The following is an 18,895-nucleotide window of genomic DNA, read 5'->3' on the forward strand; positions in this document are numbered from 1 at the left end:
TATATATATATATATATAATTTCGCCCCTAAGATAACACTCAAAATATCCTATTTTGCCCATCTTAAAAAAGAGGCTAATTTTGCCATTGTAATGATTGATCGTTATCTCTTGTATATTACACTTTTCTTGTAATTCTTTACATTTTTTTTTCTTTCACTTCTAGTGAGTCAAAAATGATTGATATGCGCGAACTCATAGTACTTTGAAAATAAATTTAGAAATTATGATAGGCCAAATTAGAATGCTCAATCTGCCAAAAAAAAAAAAAAAATGATTTATAAGAAATTTATTTCATGAAATTCTAAAGTGTGGTATAGTTAATGTAGTGAACCTTTTTAGTGGTAGATATAGGTCTGTCAAAAGCGGATGTCGAGCCAGATTCGGGTCGAATTAGAGTCTGATCTGACACTTTTTAGGGTTTAGGAAAACGAACCGTTTTTACGGACGTGTCAGTTTTTCGGACCTAAATCCGACCCGCTTCCTTTATGTTTTAATAAACAATTTTATTTAATTTGATTTATTTAAAACTAAATTGAATTAAGATAAGATTTACATCAATCAATTTAAAAAAATCATGCTTAATTAAGTTAATAACATGATTTATTATTTTTTAGAAATAACATTTACTTATTTCATAACGATATTTTAAAACCCTCCTAAATCAATTAATAACAGGTCAAATCGAGTTGATTTCATGTTTTTAGGTCAACCCAAATCCGACCCGATTTAACAAACAGGTTGAAATTCCTAATCTGAACCGAACCCGGTTGGATTTGAGTTGACCCAAAACCAAAATTTTTGGGTCGGATTCAGGCCGAGTTTTCGGGTCGTGTCAAATATTGACACCCCTAAGTATAAAGATAAATCAAAACTAATACAATATGATTTCATTTTTTTTTTAAGAGATGAATAATATTTCAAACATTTATAAATTAACAATATAGGAGAAGTTTAAATCTCATAATTACTTAAATTATTTTCACATAGGATTTATATGAATTAATATAAATAAATTTTCTGATTTTCTTGTAAGAACTTTAGCGTGTCATAATGAAAAATAGAACTTATGGACTTCAGCATAAAAAGACTAAAAATATAATAAACATTTCATTAATGCGATAACTTTTCTGCCGAGCCGAGCCGAGCCCCCCTCCCTTTGCCATTCACACGCGTCACCGTAAAAAAAAGAAAGGGCCCGTCATGAGTTAATTTTTCATAATATGATTATTTATGGTACTTGATTAGTCACTTTGTTACTTAATTATGTAATAATTCTTAATTAACAATTATAATTGTATCCAATTAACTTCATTCGTTAAGCTCATAAAGTCATGGTTATCAACTGCAACAAGAGCTTTGAATGCAATCTTGCTTTTATTTGGCCAAATCTATCTATAAATAGCACCTTATGGTCCCTATTAGTTGTATTCACTTAGAAAAATATGGGAGGCAAAGGTGGTGGTGGAGGTGGCAAAGGCGGTGGTGGTGGCGGCGGTAAAGGTGGGGGTGGTGGCGGCAAAGGCGGTGGTGGTAGTGGCGGCAAAGGCAGCAGTGGTGGTGGTGGCGGGAAAGGCGGGGGTGGAGGTCATTACTCCTCTGGCGGCAAAGGTGGTGGTAGTGATGGAATGATGAAAGCACCAGGAGGTGATGGCGGTTATATTTCAAGGGCAGGTTTTGAAGCTGACCCACAAGGATATTTTTCTGAGCTCCATCATGGTGATGGCGGTGGAAGTGGAGGAAAATAAGTGTTGTGATCCTTCATGCGCTAATCAATATATGCATATGTTATGTGTAAAATATAGTATCATGAGTGTAAATAAATAAATAAATGTGTAATATATCTTTGTAGTGATATTTTAGTCTCTTTGTTTGCTGCCTACCTATGCTCAAATTATCTATATTTTATAATTTTTTTTAGTTTCCGAAATCTTACAAATTTTAATGAAAACTAATTTAATTACCAGGGCATTTATGCAGCTTTGAAAGAAGGATTAGCAGTAAAAATAATTTATAAAAGGTAAAACTTACACTAAATTGGGCAATAAGAGTGCTTGTATAATATTATCTTAGTTTTTATGTGTAGCACAACATGTATTATGTTATATAATATGCATAATTATTATAAATATTAAAATATATCAGACTATAAAAATCATTATTATCATCTTACTTTTTTTTAATTAATTAAGGAGATAATCTATTGATTAAATTAATACATATTACATATATAATATTAGAGTAGATAATATTAAATAGAATTAAAATTTTCTTTTTTTAATGACTATTAATTATTAGGTTGAGCATTTAGGTGATCAAAAATAAATCTACAGGGGTCGTATAATGATAACCCCAAACCAAATTATGAAAGACTTAAGCTTCATTTGGGACGTATTTTTTACTGCTTATTAAAACAGCTTTTTAGTAAAAAAATTTTAATTTTTGTACTAAAAAGTAACTTTAAGAAGCAATAAAAAAGTCGTCTCTAACAAAACCTTGAGCTTGACTCGACTCGTTTGCAGCCCTACTCCAAGCCAATCTTTAGCATTGGGTTTTGGACTCTAAGCTCTACTTTAACCCATTCATTGCAATCAAATTCAACATATTTGATTAAATATTAAATATTATCTAAGTTTATGCTCATCAATTATATGAAAAGTACTTTTTTCTATATCAAAATCTTAAATATTTGTGTTTTTAGTTATTATTTAATATTAAAATTTTTAAATTTATTATTATAAGAATGCCTTTTTTTCTTAATAATGACCATGAAAGTGAAAATAATCATCTCTAGTATAAAAGATGTTTTTTAAATAAATTAATATTAATATGATTTTTAATATATTTATAGCCAAAATAAAAATTTTCTAACATGTATGACACTCCCTTTTATTAATTAGATGATCTTAAATTTTATTGTCTTTGATTTGAGATTAATAATAAATAAAAAGAATTTTTAGAAAGTAGGGAGGGAAAGACATTTACAAGACTAATGACATGTAAATGTCGAGAAAGCCCTTCAAGAAGAGCGAAATTATAACGCACGGTCAGCAGACAGTTCGGAGGTCAATCAGGACGCGCCACATCACCAATTTACTGTGTACCGTTGTGTCCGGAGGCCAATCCGATAATCAATATTGTTCACACTTAAGTTTGGTTTGGAATAATTTATATTTTTCTATTAATTTTTTCAGACAGTTTAAAAAATAGATTTGATCATATCTCTTTCTCTTTGCTCGATAAGATTTTATTTGGGATAAATTTCTTAAAATTTGTTTTTTTGACTATTGCTATTTCATTGCTTTCAATAAATTTTTGCATTGAGAAGTTAATTTCTACAACAACTTTCAAAAAAGTTACTTTTATCAGTACAACTACATCTATAAAAAGTGCAACCGTACCAAACTAACTTTAACTATCACTTCATTTGAACTACCAAATGAAGAAATTTAAAATTTTAACAATTTCCATACCGTCCTCTTCAAAATGAAGAGAATGATGGTGGGTGGGTAGCATCTGATAATTACTGCTTCTTAAAACAGCTTTTAAGTTAAAAAAATTTAATTTTTGTATTAAAAAATAGCTTTAAGAAACAATAAGAAAGCTGTCTCTAACAAAACCTTAGTCACAAAGTGCAAACAAGTTAAGTTGAATATTATTGCTAGGATGATTTAGACTTCAAGACGACTTTTTTATTGCTTTTTAAAACAAAATTTTGATATAAAAATTAAATTTATATACTCTAAAGCTACTTTAAAAAGCGGCAAAAAAATCATAACATTTGCACCAATATTTTAACATAAATCGAAGTACTAAATCGCATACTTCAGTTAATAACATTTGCAGAAGGCAGATCCAATTACAATTGCAGAAAATATGGTCAAAATATCATGACTCATTAGATCAAGATAAAATTTCTAATCAAATATAATAAAAAAAATCAATCAATCAAAAGTTATATTTCACAGATCTCAAAATAAATTCAAAGAATAAAACACTCAGTTGTAATAAGTTTGAATTTACAGGGATTTTATTTTCATCAAATAGATCCCAACTGGGTAAATGGATACATGAATCACTTACAAGAGACTAATTTATTGCTTTCTCTCTCTCTCTCTCTCTCTCTTTTATCCCGTGTTAATTTCAGATTAGCAAAAAACCCTTTACACTTAAAAAAAACTCGATTATATTTACTGAATAAAAAAATATGTTAGTGAGCCAAAAATGATAGTTCTCCAGACCCGTTGAACAGGCAATAAATAAGACTAAGTCAGGGGCATCTACTCAAGATGCAGAAGGATCTTCTTGTTCCAGCAAATTTTCCTTATCTGAACTGTCAACTTGATCAGACGAACTATATACAGATCCTACCTGCAGAAATTGTTGATCATATTACACAACAGGATATAAAAAGGAAAAAAAAAAAATCTTAATATACTGACCCAAATTTGGAGCGATTATTGTGTCCGGACACCGAACGTGTCCAGAGAAATTGAATTTATTTTAAGATAAAACTCATCCAAATATAAGAATCATAGTCAAGTTTGAGTTAAGGTATCATGATCAAAATTTAAGAATTTTAATAGGAGCATAAAGTATCATAGTGAATAATGGAAAGGTAAGGTACTATAAGAGAGACATGAATAGTTAATTGAATATTTCGAGGATTATTGACAAACCAAGCCTTCCATTTTTATAAATTTCAGATATAAGATCTCAGTTGGAACATGGTTTTAATATCATCTTAATCTAAAGAATTCTCACACTGAATGTTTACATAACTACATACATATTTCCCACTACAACACCATATACAAAGTACTTATAAAACTTATTACTAATAGGATCAAAATGCTGTTGCCTAAAATCATTCATTCAACTCATTGTGATTTCTTTTTTTTATAGAGGCATTACTGATAATGTTATTCTTGCTAATGAACAGCTCTATGGCTACAATTCTAGTAGCTCCCCGAACTTTTTGCTCTAAAATTGATATTAGCAAGGCATTTGATAAGGTTAATACCCAATTTCTCTATTCAAGACTGAAGCAACACAAGTTTCCACAAACTTTTATTAACTAGATAATTGCTTGTATATCTAATGTACATTTCTCTGTTATTATTAATGGAGAGCTAAATGGTTATTTTCCTCCGTTACTAACTTAGGCAAGGATGCCTGATCTCCTCTTTCTTATTTACCTTGTTTCTTGATTATTTCTCTAGACTAATAGATGCTCATCTTGAGGATATACACTATATGCTGGATTTTCTGTATCCCTAAATGCTTTAGCCAGTTTCTCTCCTTTTTGTTGAGCAATGATGAGAACCACCGAATTGTGGCTCAACTAGGTAGTTTGCTGCTATCGTCGCCTTTGTTGCCTTCGATCACTCTATTGGTAATTACAGATACTATGCAATTATCACTGCCACCTTGGATGGAGTCACCAATTTTTTGCTTCCATAACTTTATTAACTTTTGGGAAACTTTTACTCTCACTGTATTAACTGTTTTGCTTCCATCATCTTTCCTTTCTTGTTAGGAAATGATCATTTCTTGTCAGTTTTTATCCATTATAAACCTCTATATAATGGGCCAGGTTTTAGCAAAATAAGGGCACCGAGTATTCTAATTTCCTTTTTTCCTATTTCTTGTATACTTCGTGCAGATTAAATTGAACTTAAACCTTTTAGCTTCTGTTTTTATAACAAAAAACACTTATGCTCAAGCCAAAAAAGTGACCTTATACTAGAAGAAGAAAAGGAAGAGGAAAAAATAAAAAATTTTGAAGGTTACCTTTGATTTGCTTGAACTTGCCATCAGTCTCGCATATTGCTCTCGAGCTTCTGGGCAACGAACCATGGACTTGACTCTTGCCAAGGCTTTCTCAATACCAGCTGCTTTCTGTTTCCGACCAACATGAAGAAAATCATATTCATCGGCCATTTCAACCTCCTGCTCGGCAGTGACAGTTGCTTTCTCAGCCCGATAACCTCGTAAACCAGACCCTTTACGCCTCCAGCGTAATATTACCTTCTCTACAATTCCAACTGACCAAACCACCTTTTTATATTGTTTACGAACCTGATGCCCCCTCACATGAGCCTGAAATAAGAAATGCCACAAAAAATAGGTAAAAAATCATAAATTATGCTATACGACAAGACATTTCATCCAATGGAGCGGGACTATGGACGTGAAAGATAATTTTTTTAACCAAACAATAGGTGAATCATAATAAATTATGCTATATGGCAATACATCTCATTCAATGGAACAGGAATACAGGCAGGAAATATAATTTTATCAAACAATAGATAGATCATCATAAATTATGCTATATGGTACAGGAATATAACCAGGGGAAATAATTTTTATCTATGAAGTACATATTGAGAAAAGTGAAATGCATTGTCAACAGAATTCAACTTGAACCATAAAACTACTGAATCGGCTCACAATTGAAATGGAATAACGAAATCTTTATTGATTAAACTACATTGTAAACTATGACAAAACATATCAATACGGAGGGATTGCTTTACTCTTTGTCGTCCTAACTTCCTAGTTTTTACTAGCTAAACCATGTTATCCTGTTCAAAAATTTCCTCTCAATTTTGGGATGCTAGCATCTAGTGATCCTTCCTGGCCAAATATAGGAAACTACCATGACTTCTTTCTGTCACTAGATCAAAATAAATTTTTTTCATTAGCCACACCATGCATGGTAAGATGAAAAAATATTAGAATAAGAGTAATTGAAAATTAAGCCACCACCATGGACACAACCATAAAACATAAGCCATAAAAGGGAAAAATTTTCGAATATATATATATATATATATTGCAACAACTTTCCATCTATATTATCACGCATTAACAAAGCAGCTGAGAAATAAAACTCCTAATTCACATAAAAGGGAAAGAATTTAGAGTGATGAAAAAATCTATAATTTGTAACAACTTTCCATCTCCCATATTCCCAGGTATCAATAAAGAAGCTGAGAAATAAAATTCATAATTCACATAGAGTACAAGAGCTGAAATGTGGTGTGCGCCTCGGCTAGAAAAGAATTTCTCATGACCAGCCTTAAGAAGATATTTACATACAAAGATTACATATCTAATAAACTACTGTTGAGGTGGTGCATACCATCATATTAATACAAATTCTTTGGGGTAGGTAATAAATGAGAACTAGGCATCTGAAACAATTCTATGTTGTCTTGAAACCTCTAAAAAGTAGCTAGAACTTTCAAATGTATTGAAATTTAAAAGAAACCAACAGTTTTAACTGCAGCCAAACAACTTAGCTTTAATGTTGCTAGAGCCAGCACGTCGAAGTTAATAAATTTGAGAATAGTCCCAGCATACAGCGAACAAATATCTAGTTAAAAATATTGCTAATATTCATTATTAAATGATCTCTTGCCAGTAAAGATGTTGTGGGCTCCAAAAATCGCGCCCCGGCCTCTCCGCTGTCCCTTTATCTTTTTCTACGGGTCATCAAGGAGAGTTTTAGCGAGTAAGTTCCAAGGCAATTTTTCAGAAGGCAAATTGAGTTTTAAATAAGACAATATCCAGAGATTTCACCCTCATTTCACGAGGGCTTTATGATCTGAGTTCAGGTTTCCGATAGGCGCAAGCCCCTTTAGTTAATCCCCCTCCCGATAACGAGAGAGAACTTTCAATTAAGACTAGTCGTCAAGCAGATACGTAGTATCCGACATATAGTAGCAGCGGAGTTTATGTATGTGAAAATTTAATATTTAAAATTAGAACTTCACCTCTTCGTACTTACAGAGGATGGAAGGGGAGTGATGATAGACCCGATCAAGATCCCATGGTTCCATTGTCCCAGGTCATCATGGCCCCTAGTTTACTTAGTCGCAGGAGTTAGTCGACCCAACTTGACAGAAGGATCCTTGTCAGCAGCCATAGGTTGCTTCATCCAAGGGTACCTTGTAGACCCGAGGTGAATATTTGTCTAAAGAGATAAATTTGAAGTCATTTTAACTAACAAAGAGTTTTGTGCCCCGTCGATCATAACCTATTGATTCATTACTCAATTATTTGTTGTTGTTGGGAAACATACGTGCTTTGATCACGACAATAATTTAATGGTGTCATTTAACGGTAAAACCACCCAATCATAATAATTAACATGTGGTGTCATTTAGCCACGAAACCACAGGTTAGAGGACACGTGCAAAATCCTTACTGACAAGAGACAGATTGAGAATGAATCCTAGTAATATTCTCGAATAGACATTTGCTTTTTGTGAGATGAAGTGATTTTCAGATTTATCCACCTCGGCAAATTGTTGGGGATGGTGGATGAGCTATGATGCACAAACACGAACACGTAGACACATATACGACACGACACGGACACGTCAGTTATTGAAAATATATGACATGGACACGGGTTGAACATGGTATTATAGTTTTTAAAGTAAAAAATAGTGTATAAAAATTAAATAAGTATAATTTTAAAAATAATTTGAAAATAATAAGTCATTTAACTAAAATTTATGCTTAAAATGATTAGTATTAAGATGTGGAGAGTCAGACATCGATGTCGTTTATCAGTCACCAAGAGAGGATTTGAAAATACCTTCACTGCCAAAAAGAAATAAAAATGAGAATATTCGATGATTGGGTATTAAGTGCGGATGTTGATTTGATGTTGTGGATAGGAAATAAGAAATTTAGTTTAAATCCTGCCAAATACAAGAAATTGTATTTAAAAAAATTCATAAAATATTTGAGATATGCATGTCGGACACGCATGTCCAATTTGTATTTAATATTTTTTAATCGGACACGTTTTCGGTGTGTCCGACACGTATCGGAGGAGTGTCGGACGAGTACACGCCTCTTTGAGGAGAAGTGTCAGTGCATCAAAGTGGATGAGTATTTTTGTTTTAAGTATTTGATGTTTTATTTCAATTTTAAATATTTTAGGTTTTGGTGAATTATAAGCTTTGAATTTTCATGGGAATTTGGGAGACATTTTTAAATATTTGAGAATCCTCTCCGATTGAGGTCTTTTGTCAACAAAGCCATCATCGGAGTTTCATGAGTAATTTTCTTTGTAGGTCAAACCTTGTCGACTCTGTCTACTTGCCGATAGAGGATCAAGTTCGTTGTCGGCTTTATGCCTTTATTAGTAGATTTTCTTTGTTATAGGCCTTTAAGGCCTAATATGAATATATAAAATAAATACTGCGACCGTGTATTTGTTTGACCATTCTAGCCATCTTAACTCCTATCTACCCACGTAGAAGGATTGGGCTCGAATTTGAGTTTATTTCTTAACCCGCGCAGCATCCTCAAATGTCATGTGTGTGCACGCATCATGCTCATTAGGGCCTATGCGGGTATATGTTGTTACATGTATTTTGCATGATGCATTTATATGATTGTTATACATATGAAGTGGATGTTGCTTGTTGGGGCACATGCATACACAATTTATTTCATCATCAACTCATCCTTCTTTCGTTTCTCCAAGGTGATGTCGACAATGATTGTCTTCTCATCAGCCGCACTGGTGAATCTCATTTTACAAATAAAGTTTCTAATTTCGTAAATGTCTTTACGAACTCATTTGGTAGCTCGGTGTACTATTCAAAAGTTGTTGTTGTCAAGCTACTGACGAATTGCCAAAAAAGTAATGCGTCAATGCCTCCCGTATTCCCGCAAGTGGGTTTAAATTGTGGCAGGTGTTGCTTGGGATTGTTGTTACCATTGAAGGTATTAAACTTTGGAATAGACTACCCTTTTGGATAGGACACTGACTGTATTGTGCATTACAGGAAAAACTCGTATTTCCAGCAGCCTAAATCCACCAAAAATTAAGAAATTCCGCCGAAAATTTTGCATTTCAGGCGGATTGCCGATGGAAATTTGGTCGACGATAAAATGAGCGTTGAAAACTGAGTTCAAATAAGCTTAGAGTTAATTTCCCAAGTTCCAGGTCCACATCCTTGTGTGCTTTGAGATCTCAAATTGACATCAAAATCCATAGCTTATCAGATGAATTTTTTGGTGACATATTGATTTGGGCAAGCCAGTTGTCACTTCGGTCTTGCTGCAATTTTTTTCCTTCTCATTAAGCTATGTTGATGCTTCAGTTTCCCCCTTGGTGGTTGTTCCTTCGGTCCCTGTTTGTTGCATTTTTGAGGAGCTCCTATTGGTTGGATGTGAGGTGTTTTAACTACCTACAATTATTGCTCTTTTTTCCTATAAATAGGGGTCAGTTTCCACAGTTTTGAGTATGTGACTAATTTTTGAAATGTAACTTGTGGGTTTTATTCTAGCTTGTAAACTAGCCTCCTTTCCCCTTTCCCTCTTCTATTTCGTCTTGGTTTTCTACCTCTTCTTCTCTATTCATGGTTCCCGCCCCATTTGTATCCTTCTTCTTTTAATATTTATAACTTGTATGGTGTTATGCCCTATGGAAGTGTTGTTTTCTTATTTACAAGTTGAAGTTGTTAAATGTGCCTCTTTATAATACTATTATTGGTTTGTCTAAATTGTAAGAGAATGAAGACTTTTTATTCTTTTTGCACCAATTTGGTATCATAGCTTTGATTTTTTGTGAGTCTTCATTTTTTTCTTTAGAATAAATTTAAAAAAATGTAAACAATCATCCAAAAGCCAAAGTTTCAAGTCATGATGTAAAGGCGTCTCACAATGAATTTGATCCTGCAAATTTAGAAAGTCCGTCTTCTATGCCAACTATTCCATAAGAGGAAATTAAAACAACAAGATGGATTTCTCCACAAGGATGTTCTACTAATCCACTTCAGAATGAACTTTACAAAATACAAGAGAAAATATATTTAGGTGCAGAATGATATAAAAATAGAAAGCTTCTACATCAAGCCATGTTTAAAAAAGAAAAAGAGATGATCGAAATGAAGTATGTAGCTTTAATTCAAGAATTAGATATGGCTCAATCAACACATAATGGAGGTTCTGAAACTATCTCATCAGGGGATGAGATTTCTCCACTTGGGGAGAATTGATGTAGGCAAGCTAGCTATCCCTTCGATCTTGTTGCAGTTTTTTCCCTACTCATTAAACTGCGTTGATGCTTCGGTTTTCCCCCCTTAGTGCTTTGATTTCCCCCTTAACAGCTATTATTTCGGTCCCTGTTTGCTTCAGTATTGAGGTGCTCCTATTGGTTGGATGTGAGGTGCTTTAAATACATGCATTTTTCCCTTTTTTTCCTATAAATAGGGGTTGGTTTCCACTACTTTGAGTGTGTGTGACTAATTTTTGGAAAGTAACTTGTGGGTTTTATTCTAGCTTGTGAGCTAGCATCCTTTCCCCTCTCCTTCTTCTATTTCGTCTCGGTTTTCTACATCTTCTTCTCTATCAACGGTTCCCGTCCCATATGTAATTCTTCTCTTAATATTTATAAGTTGTATTATATTATGTACTATGGAAGTGTTGTTTTCTTGTTTACAAGTTGAACTTGCTAAATGTGTCTCTTTATAATAGTATTGTTGGTTCTATCTATGTTTATCTAAATTGTAAGGGTAGGAAGACATTTTATTTTTTTCTGCAAAAATCTTTTTGCACCACATATAATATGATAAAATCCAAAGTGCGAATATTGACACTTTCACAGCAAGAATATTACAAACTTTAGTCATATCTAAACATTTTTATAAACTATTAGTGTGATCATGATCTGTTGGGCTACCAAAGATCAAGAGTGGCCTGCCCTTACAAATAATCTTGACTAGAAAAGAAAAATGATTGATTCATTATAAATTACAAATGCATCTCTAATAGTAATAGCTTCAAGATGCATAAAAAAAAAGTTAAAACAAATTAAATTCTCTAACAGACCTGTATTTTCACAATTCGGTCCCTGATTTTTAGAAATTCCTTGCGGCTCTTCCAGCCTCGATACTTTTTTTGTATTTTAATGGCAGAAATATGTAAATACTCATTGAAGTGCCCTGTCTTGTGAATCCTCTTATTTAGAGGAGAAAGCATAACTTCATAAGCAATATCAGATTTTTTGGCATTTTTTGTCAACTGTAGTTGGCGGAATGATTGAGCCCTGAAGGCAGCATGAATTTGTGCTGCAGCAAGAGCAGAATTCCTAACAGCAGCAAGCGATTCTCTCAGAGGAATCTGTTCGCTTTCAACATCAAAGGAACAGATATTTTGCACTTCTGCAGATTCAATAGCTTCTTCTGCAGCAAGACTTGCAGAGACACTACCCATCACATTTTCTGCTATGGACATTGAAGTTAGATGGCTAGTCAAATCTGCTTCAGCCAAGTACGCAGCAATTCCTTTATGCCCCCTGCTTGAAGCTAAATCAGCAGCTGTTTCTCCCACAGGACATTTAGATGTCGGATCTTCAACGGCTCCAGGGTAAGCACCGAGCTTCAGAAGGGTAACAACGGTCTGTTCTCTGAGCAGTCAAGTATGGGAAGTCAAGATTTTTGTATTTTAAACTTACGAAAAAATTAAGATATAGATGAAAGCTGACACTACATGAGATTCTGTTGAGCTGATGCAAAAAAATATTGAATATTACTGATGTTTAATTGAAATTTAAAAATGAAATAAATAAAAAACCAATTGTACTTGTACATAACTTAAACAGTGCTAAATTAGTGAACTTCTTCAACATTTATAATATCTTCATAAAGATACATAGTAACAAATTCAGCATAAGTTCAATTTACTTTAACTATGCCTAAGAAAAAGGTAGCAACCTTTTGCCGGGGCTTTTTTATTTCTTCATCCATCGAACAAGGAAACTAGGGACAACTCTGAACCAATAAATTCTTCCAAACCCCAAACTGAACCAACTATCCACCCGACCCCAAAAACTCCCATGTGCCCCTACTTTTAATTTGTTTGCAATTCAACCCCGGTCTGAGACGTTTAGCTTTTCATTCTAGAATTATGTAACATGAAAATTACCATAGTACCTCTCAATACTGAGAAGGCAGGCCTAGCAAAGTCTATCTATCAGCATAATGCAGCATCAATCTATTTCTTTCTTTTTTTCTTCTTTTCTTGGTACAAAGACTCAAGAAAATAAAAGACCAACTTGCCCTTTGGGCTTACATGCGACCACTCCCATGAAAGGGGTACAAAGGGAAATAATAACGACACCTAAGCAAATAAGAAAATGCATAAATAAAATAAAATACAATCATGACTCAGAAATACAAGGACTCGATCGTGGCCGTAGATCGGCGAATACGTCACTGATAAACCTTGCACGCTGATCTGATGTCCCCATCATACTATGTGTGTGAATGCACGCTGGGAGCAAGATACTAGGTCAAATGCTGAGAGAGTTTTGGGATTCTAGGACAACTTCTCAAAAGTCAAATTATATTAACAGATAAGATACTGCCCAAAGATTTTTGATGTAGGACTACAATGCTTAAAGTGATATGAAAAGAACTCGCACTATTTCTTGATAAAAACAATTATGATTAGAACTATTAGCAAATTAAAATGACAAAATAAAATGTAAGAGCGGTTACTTTCGTTTAGGCCAAGTTGCACAATAAGCGCTTGAAGTATCAAAACAACAACGAGATTCAACAACATGCAAATGGAATAGCTTTCAACAAAATCTCTAATCTAACAATAGATTAGAAGCATCGAAAGTACACTCAATCCTACGTTTACTAGGTTTTGGGCAACGGTCAAAACCCTATGTTTACTAAACTTAGGCAAAGGTGAAGCACGGCTCATTGTAAGTCGTCATCACCTACAAGATTAGGGGATTAGGAAAATAATTAAAAGGGGAAGAAGTCCACCCTTGTCGTGGTTTACCTCTAGAGAGAGACGTTTCTCTCAAGAGTTGAGCTGTTGAAGGCTATCGTCGTTATATTCCTTGAAATCTCAACTAGAGAGGAAGAAATTCTCTCAAGACTTGATGTGTTGAAGACGATGGTTGCTACTTCCTTGAAGGTTCCTATGGAGAGAGGAACTCATCTTGCAAATTCCAAAGGGAAAGAGGGGAAGAGATGGTCGGCCATAGGCGGGGAGCCACATGTTGGCATTAGGGTTAGGTGAGAGGAGGAGAATAATCAAAATCTGAAGTTTGAATTTCAGATTTGAGTGTGGAGGATTTAGGGGTTTGAAATTTGAAATTATTTCAAAGAGAGAGGGAGCATTAATGGCAAGGAGAGAGGGGATTGGGAGCAAGATAGGGGGCGGGTAAGAGAGAGGGGCCGGCGGCTATAATGAGATAGGGAGCAATTTTGGGGAGGGATTTGGGTTACTTAATTTGAGATTTAGGAACCTTTAATTTGAAATTCAAAACGGGGTTTAATTAACTTTCCTAAAATATGTTTCCTAAATTAGGAAAGGATTCCAAATTCGAATAAGTTTGAATTTGAAATTAAATTTTCCCAAATTAAGAGTGGATGCTTATGAGAGGTAATCAAGAGGGAATTTGAACTTGGATCGAGGGGAGGAGTTTAATGAGGTCTTTAATGCTTACTTAAATTATTGAATTAAGTTTGAAAAGAAATATCTCTTCCCATCTTAATTTATAATTTAAATATGAAGGGATTTAGTAGGTTTCCTAAAATAGGATTTCATAAATTAGGCAACTATTTCAAATTCAAATAAATTTGAATTTAATCATAAATAGAGTTACCAAAATCATGAAATCTAATTTAGGAAAGGCGAGGTGGCACGTAGGGAGCGGAAAGAAGCCAAGGTGGCCGACAGTGGGTGGGTTTGGCCGTGGGGAGGGGATGGAGTGGGGGACCTAGGCGGCGGGTGATCGTGGGGCTAGATAGCCGGCGGCTTAGGGGTCCAGGAGAACCCTTAGCCGTCGGCTATGGGATGAAGAAAGGGTGACAACGAGATAAAGAAGAAGAACCACGAACCCGGCCGTCTCCAAGGTTGGTGGGTGATCCAAATTCCCTCTCCTAGGGATTCACCGCTCAAAAACTCTCAAGATCTCACAAGAACTTAAGCAATGAAATTTTTTTTTGATCATTCATTCATTAACTTTATATGAATCTAAGGGCTATAAATAGCCTCGTTAAAAAAGGACTCAAAGATAAAAGATGACATTGCCCTTAGGGCTTACATACGACTTCCCTTAAGGGGGTAAAAACAGAAAAAAAAAACAAATATAACATAAATAACAAATAACATAATAAAACAAATACATTAAATAACTCAAAATACATCGACGCAATCGTGGCCGTAGATCGACAGCCACGCTTCAAATATACGTTCCCTGCTCTGATGTCCCCATCAATTTTACTCGAATTTTGCAAGGATTTCAAAATCTAATTTTAGGTTTCTCATTGGCGCAAGCCTCTATAGTTAATTATTCCTCCCAATGGTAGAGAGAACTTTTGATTTAGGATGGTTGTTAGAGGATAAATGTTTAATGTAAATTAGAACAATGATTTTAGATTGAAAAAATGCACCGTCCTTAGCTTAAACTAGATGGTGGAAAAATGATAACGAATCCAATCAAGATTCCATTGTCTTGTCATCCCAAGTTATCATGGATCATGGTCTACATAGTCAAAGGAGACAGTCAACCCAACCTAATCAAACTATCATTACCCACAATCTTGGGTTGCATCATCAAGAAAATCTTATAGACTTGAGATGAATTTAAGTTGACCTTAGTTTAAAAAGATTTTATGCCCTATCAAGTGCAACCTATGATTCACAACTCAATTTTTTTGCCATTGGGGAACTTGTGAGCCCTAGCAGAAGGTTCAACGAGCTCGACTGCTAGGCTTTGACTGTAGCAGCAACTAATCTGCCATAGCAAAATTAAAATTTTTCCAAAATTCCATGTCATGGAAGGGTAAATTGACAAATTGATGGTAGGTATAATCTATAAGACTATTTACTTATATAATTAATAAATTATTAATTAATAAATTATATTAATAATAACCTAACCTTATTTTTATTCTACTCATCCTTATCCCTTATTAATCCCATGATATAGATATAAGCGAAAATGTGGTGTTCGAATAGCTTAATTAGGTAAGGAAATAAGGGTAGAAGAGAAGGAAAGAAAAAAAAATGAAAGAAAAGATGAAGAGAAGAAGAAGAAAAAATGGAGGAGACGAAGAGAAGCTCGGTGCATGAAACAAAGAAGAAAATAAGGTAAAATGAAAGAAATGATCAAGAAGAGGAACTAGTATATGCATAGGAGTAAATATAACACTAAATTAAAGCGAAGGAAAAAAAAAATCTCAGTTGAACACTAATATGACTGAGATAAATATTCAAAGGGGCACGATGATGCAGATGATATAGAATAACATTGCTACAGCCCTGCTCATGCCCCTCCCATTACCAACAAGCCATATGCGGCACTCTCGCTATGCCAACCAACCTAGTACGCCAAGCTTCCTAAGTGCAGAGTGCTCCAGAGTCAGAAGGTGAGGAAGCATATATGAGCCCGTGGTGGGCTCGAAACTCATTAATGAGAAAACTAAAGCCACTATAACTTCAGAACAAGCAGAGAAGTTAGTGGAAAAGGGTCTCTCGTACCTATTTGAGCATGGTTAACTGTGGTACAAAAAGTGTTATACATTCAACGACAATGATAACCCTAAATAGCACTTTGTTCAGTTCAAAGCAACTTGTAACAATACTAGTGGTGTTGATGTTATGCTCGTTGGCTAGTTCGTTAGTCATGTGACCTTTATTGCATTTGAATAGCATGCAGAACTCCATGATGATTCTGTGAAAATATTTGCAGAAATTAGAAACTACATTTGTGAAAACATTAACCAGCACAATTTAAAAGACCACCATTGTCGACCTCGCCTTAGAGAAGGGAAGAAGGAACCTATCAGTGACCAACTATATAACTCTTTGGAGCAATTCGAGCATAAAATATAAGCAACAACTAGAAAAGGGCATATTATTCAACTTATAATAGAAAACATCAACGATGAGATGCTACCATTTTTATACATTACACTACTATATTTCAACAACTACTGGACAACATGGCAAAAACATGTCCAAGTTTGAGGCCACTTAGGACAATTTAAAGAAGGCAAAGTTATGAATACTAGAAAGGGTGGTGAATCCTACTCTACTTCCTCTTTCAAAGTTGACAAGGGAAAGCAAGTAGCTTATAACATTAATGAGGGAAGATAACATGTTTATGAATATGACAGGAAAACAATTAATCAACTTCAATCCTCAATCAAGATCAGTGTTGGGAGGAAATAATAAGGCTTGATTCCTAGCACAGGGGAGCATTCAAAACAAATGGCAGGAACCAATAATTGAATACTCCCATCCTTTAAGGAAAATATGAATAAAGAATATTCCTTCAAGAAGAAAAGTGTAGTTGAATAATTCTGATAAGCACTTACATGGGTTTTGAATTGACAGAATCCAAAAGCCCGAAAGAGGCAAATCAAACTGACAACCCCAATTATTGCCCATATCGCAAGGTAATTAGCCACCCTATCAAAAATTATTACATATTCAAAGATTGTTACATACTCAAAGATTGGTTTGAAAGAAAGTACATAAAAGGATTTCACACTATCAAATGATGTTTTGATTCACCTAAATAAAGAATATACAAGTGATTATATCTTTTTTTTTTTCTAAACACAAATCAAAGAAGAAACAAAAGAGAAATTAGTGCAAAATGAATAATAGGAGACTGATTTTAAAGAAAATCTCGAAAATGTTAACCTAAGGATAAGAAGCAAAACTCAGCTCAAATTTCAACCCAAATTCCAGGAAATCAGCAGAAATCCCGTATACGTACCGATTCGGCGCCGGTTCATTCATTTCTCCGTAATACCTGCGCGAAACCGGCCTCGATCGCAGCTCTTTTGGCGTCGTTAAATACCAAGCGAAACAGAGCATTCGGCTCTCTGCTTCTCCTCCCGAAATCCACGAATCCTTGCATTCGACCTCCTCTGCCTCTAAGCCGACCGGAAGCTCCCGATCGAAAACCCAAAGCCAGACTTTCCACGATCTCCTTCTTCCCGCATCTCTTCCTCCCAAGCTCCTCCCTCTCCAAACCGTTGGTCTTCACCCATGGCCTTCCCGAGCTCCATCCGACCTCGATAGAGCCGGCGCCCGAGCTTCTACCTTCCGATCCTTGCTCGATCGCATCGTAACTGCAAGCAGAGAGAGAGATAGAGAGAGAGGGAGAGAGCTCCTTTCTCATACCTCCTCTCCAAGCCGAGACCTCCGATCGCTGCTTCCGATTCCACCCTAGCCGACCGACCCCGCTCCTGCAATCCAATCCCCAAACCGAGAGCTCTCCCACACCTCTCCAGCCAAATCCCTTAGCCAACACCTCCCTTGCCCTTTTTGTGCCCGATCAGAAGCAACCACAAGAGCTTGTCGGCTGTGAAGGTAGATCCCTCCCTTTCACGCTCTGTTTCAGCCAAATCCCGAAAGCTCCCAAACCACAGAGAAGCGAGGGAGGGGTGTTTAATTAATTTTAATTAAAAATAATTTTAATTATAATTATTTTAACTAATTATGTTTATCACAATTAATAATATTTAATTTTAATTAAATAGTTATAATTAGTTTTAATTAATTATGACTAATTTTAATTAGAATTAAATTTAACTAATAATTATTATTAATTATTATTAATTAATTATCATTTATTAAAATTAATTAATATGAATTAATTATAATTAATTAAATTTAATTATAATTAGTCATTTCTAATTAATTTTATTAAATATAATTAATTATTTTAATTAATTATAAATAAATATAATTAATTAAGGATAACTATAACTAATTATATGCTTATCTCCCTCAATCCTCGGGCCGACACCGCCGACAAGCCCGCGAAGGTACGAAATCTCCTAAACTCAGATTCTCGCTTCCGTTGTGTGCGGCGGACC

General features: G+C 34.6%; 2 protein-coding genes across 2 annotated transcripts in view; one reads left to right on the forward strand and one right to left on the reverse strand.

Annotated features, from left to right (window-relative positions):
• The window catches only part of LOC110111304 (glycine-rich protein DOT1-like), a 2,492-nt gene extending 622 nt beyond the window's left edge, over window positions 1-1,870 (forward strand). Inside the window, exon 2 of the mRNA XM_020843110.2 lies at window positions 1,458-1,870. Within this exon, the coding sequence (XP_020698769.2) occupies window positions 1,458-1,747 (290 nt within the window). The 3' untranslated portion in view covers window positions 1,748-1,870. The remainder of the gene's footprint in view (window positions 1-1,457) is intronic.
• Window positions 1,871-3,959: 2,089 nt separating this feature from the next.
• On the reverse strand, window positions 3,960-18,441 carry LOC110111127 (calmodulin-binding transcription activator 2-like). Its single transcript, XM_020842870.2, has 4 exons — window positions 17,788-18,441; window positions 11,865-12,441; window positions 5,793-6,101; window positions 3,960-4,370 (listed from the first exon to the last, which is right to left on the reverse strand). Exons 1-4 carry the CDS (start codon window positions 17,886-17,888, stop codon window positions 4,284-4,286), a joined length of 1,074 nt encoding a protein of 357 aa, XP_020698529.1. The 5' UTR covers window positions 17,889-18,441; the 3' UTR covers window positions 3,960-4,283.
• Between the last annotated feature and the right edge of the window lie 454 nt (window positions 18,442-18,895).

Source organism: Dendrobium catenatum, unplaced genomic scaffold, assembly GCF_001605985.2.
Source record: "Dendrobium catenatum unplaced genomic scaffold, ASM160598v2 fragScaff_scaffold_621, whole genome shotgun sequence".
Taxonomy (NCBI): domain Eukaryota; kingdom Viridiplantae; phylum Streptophyta; class Magnoliopsida; order Asparagales; family Orchidaceae; genus Dendrobium; species Dendrobium catenatum.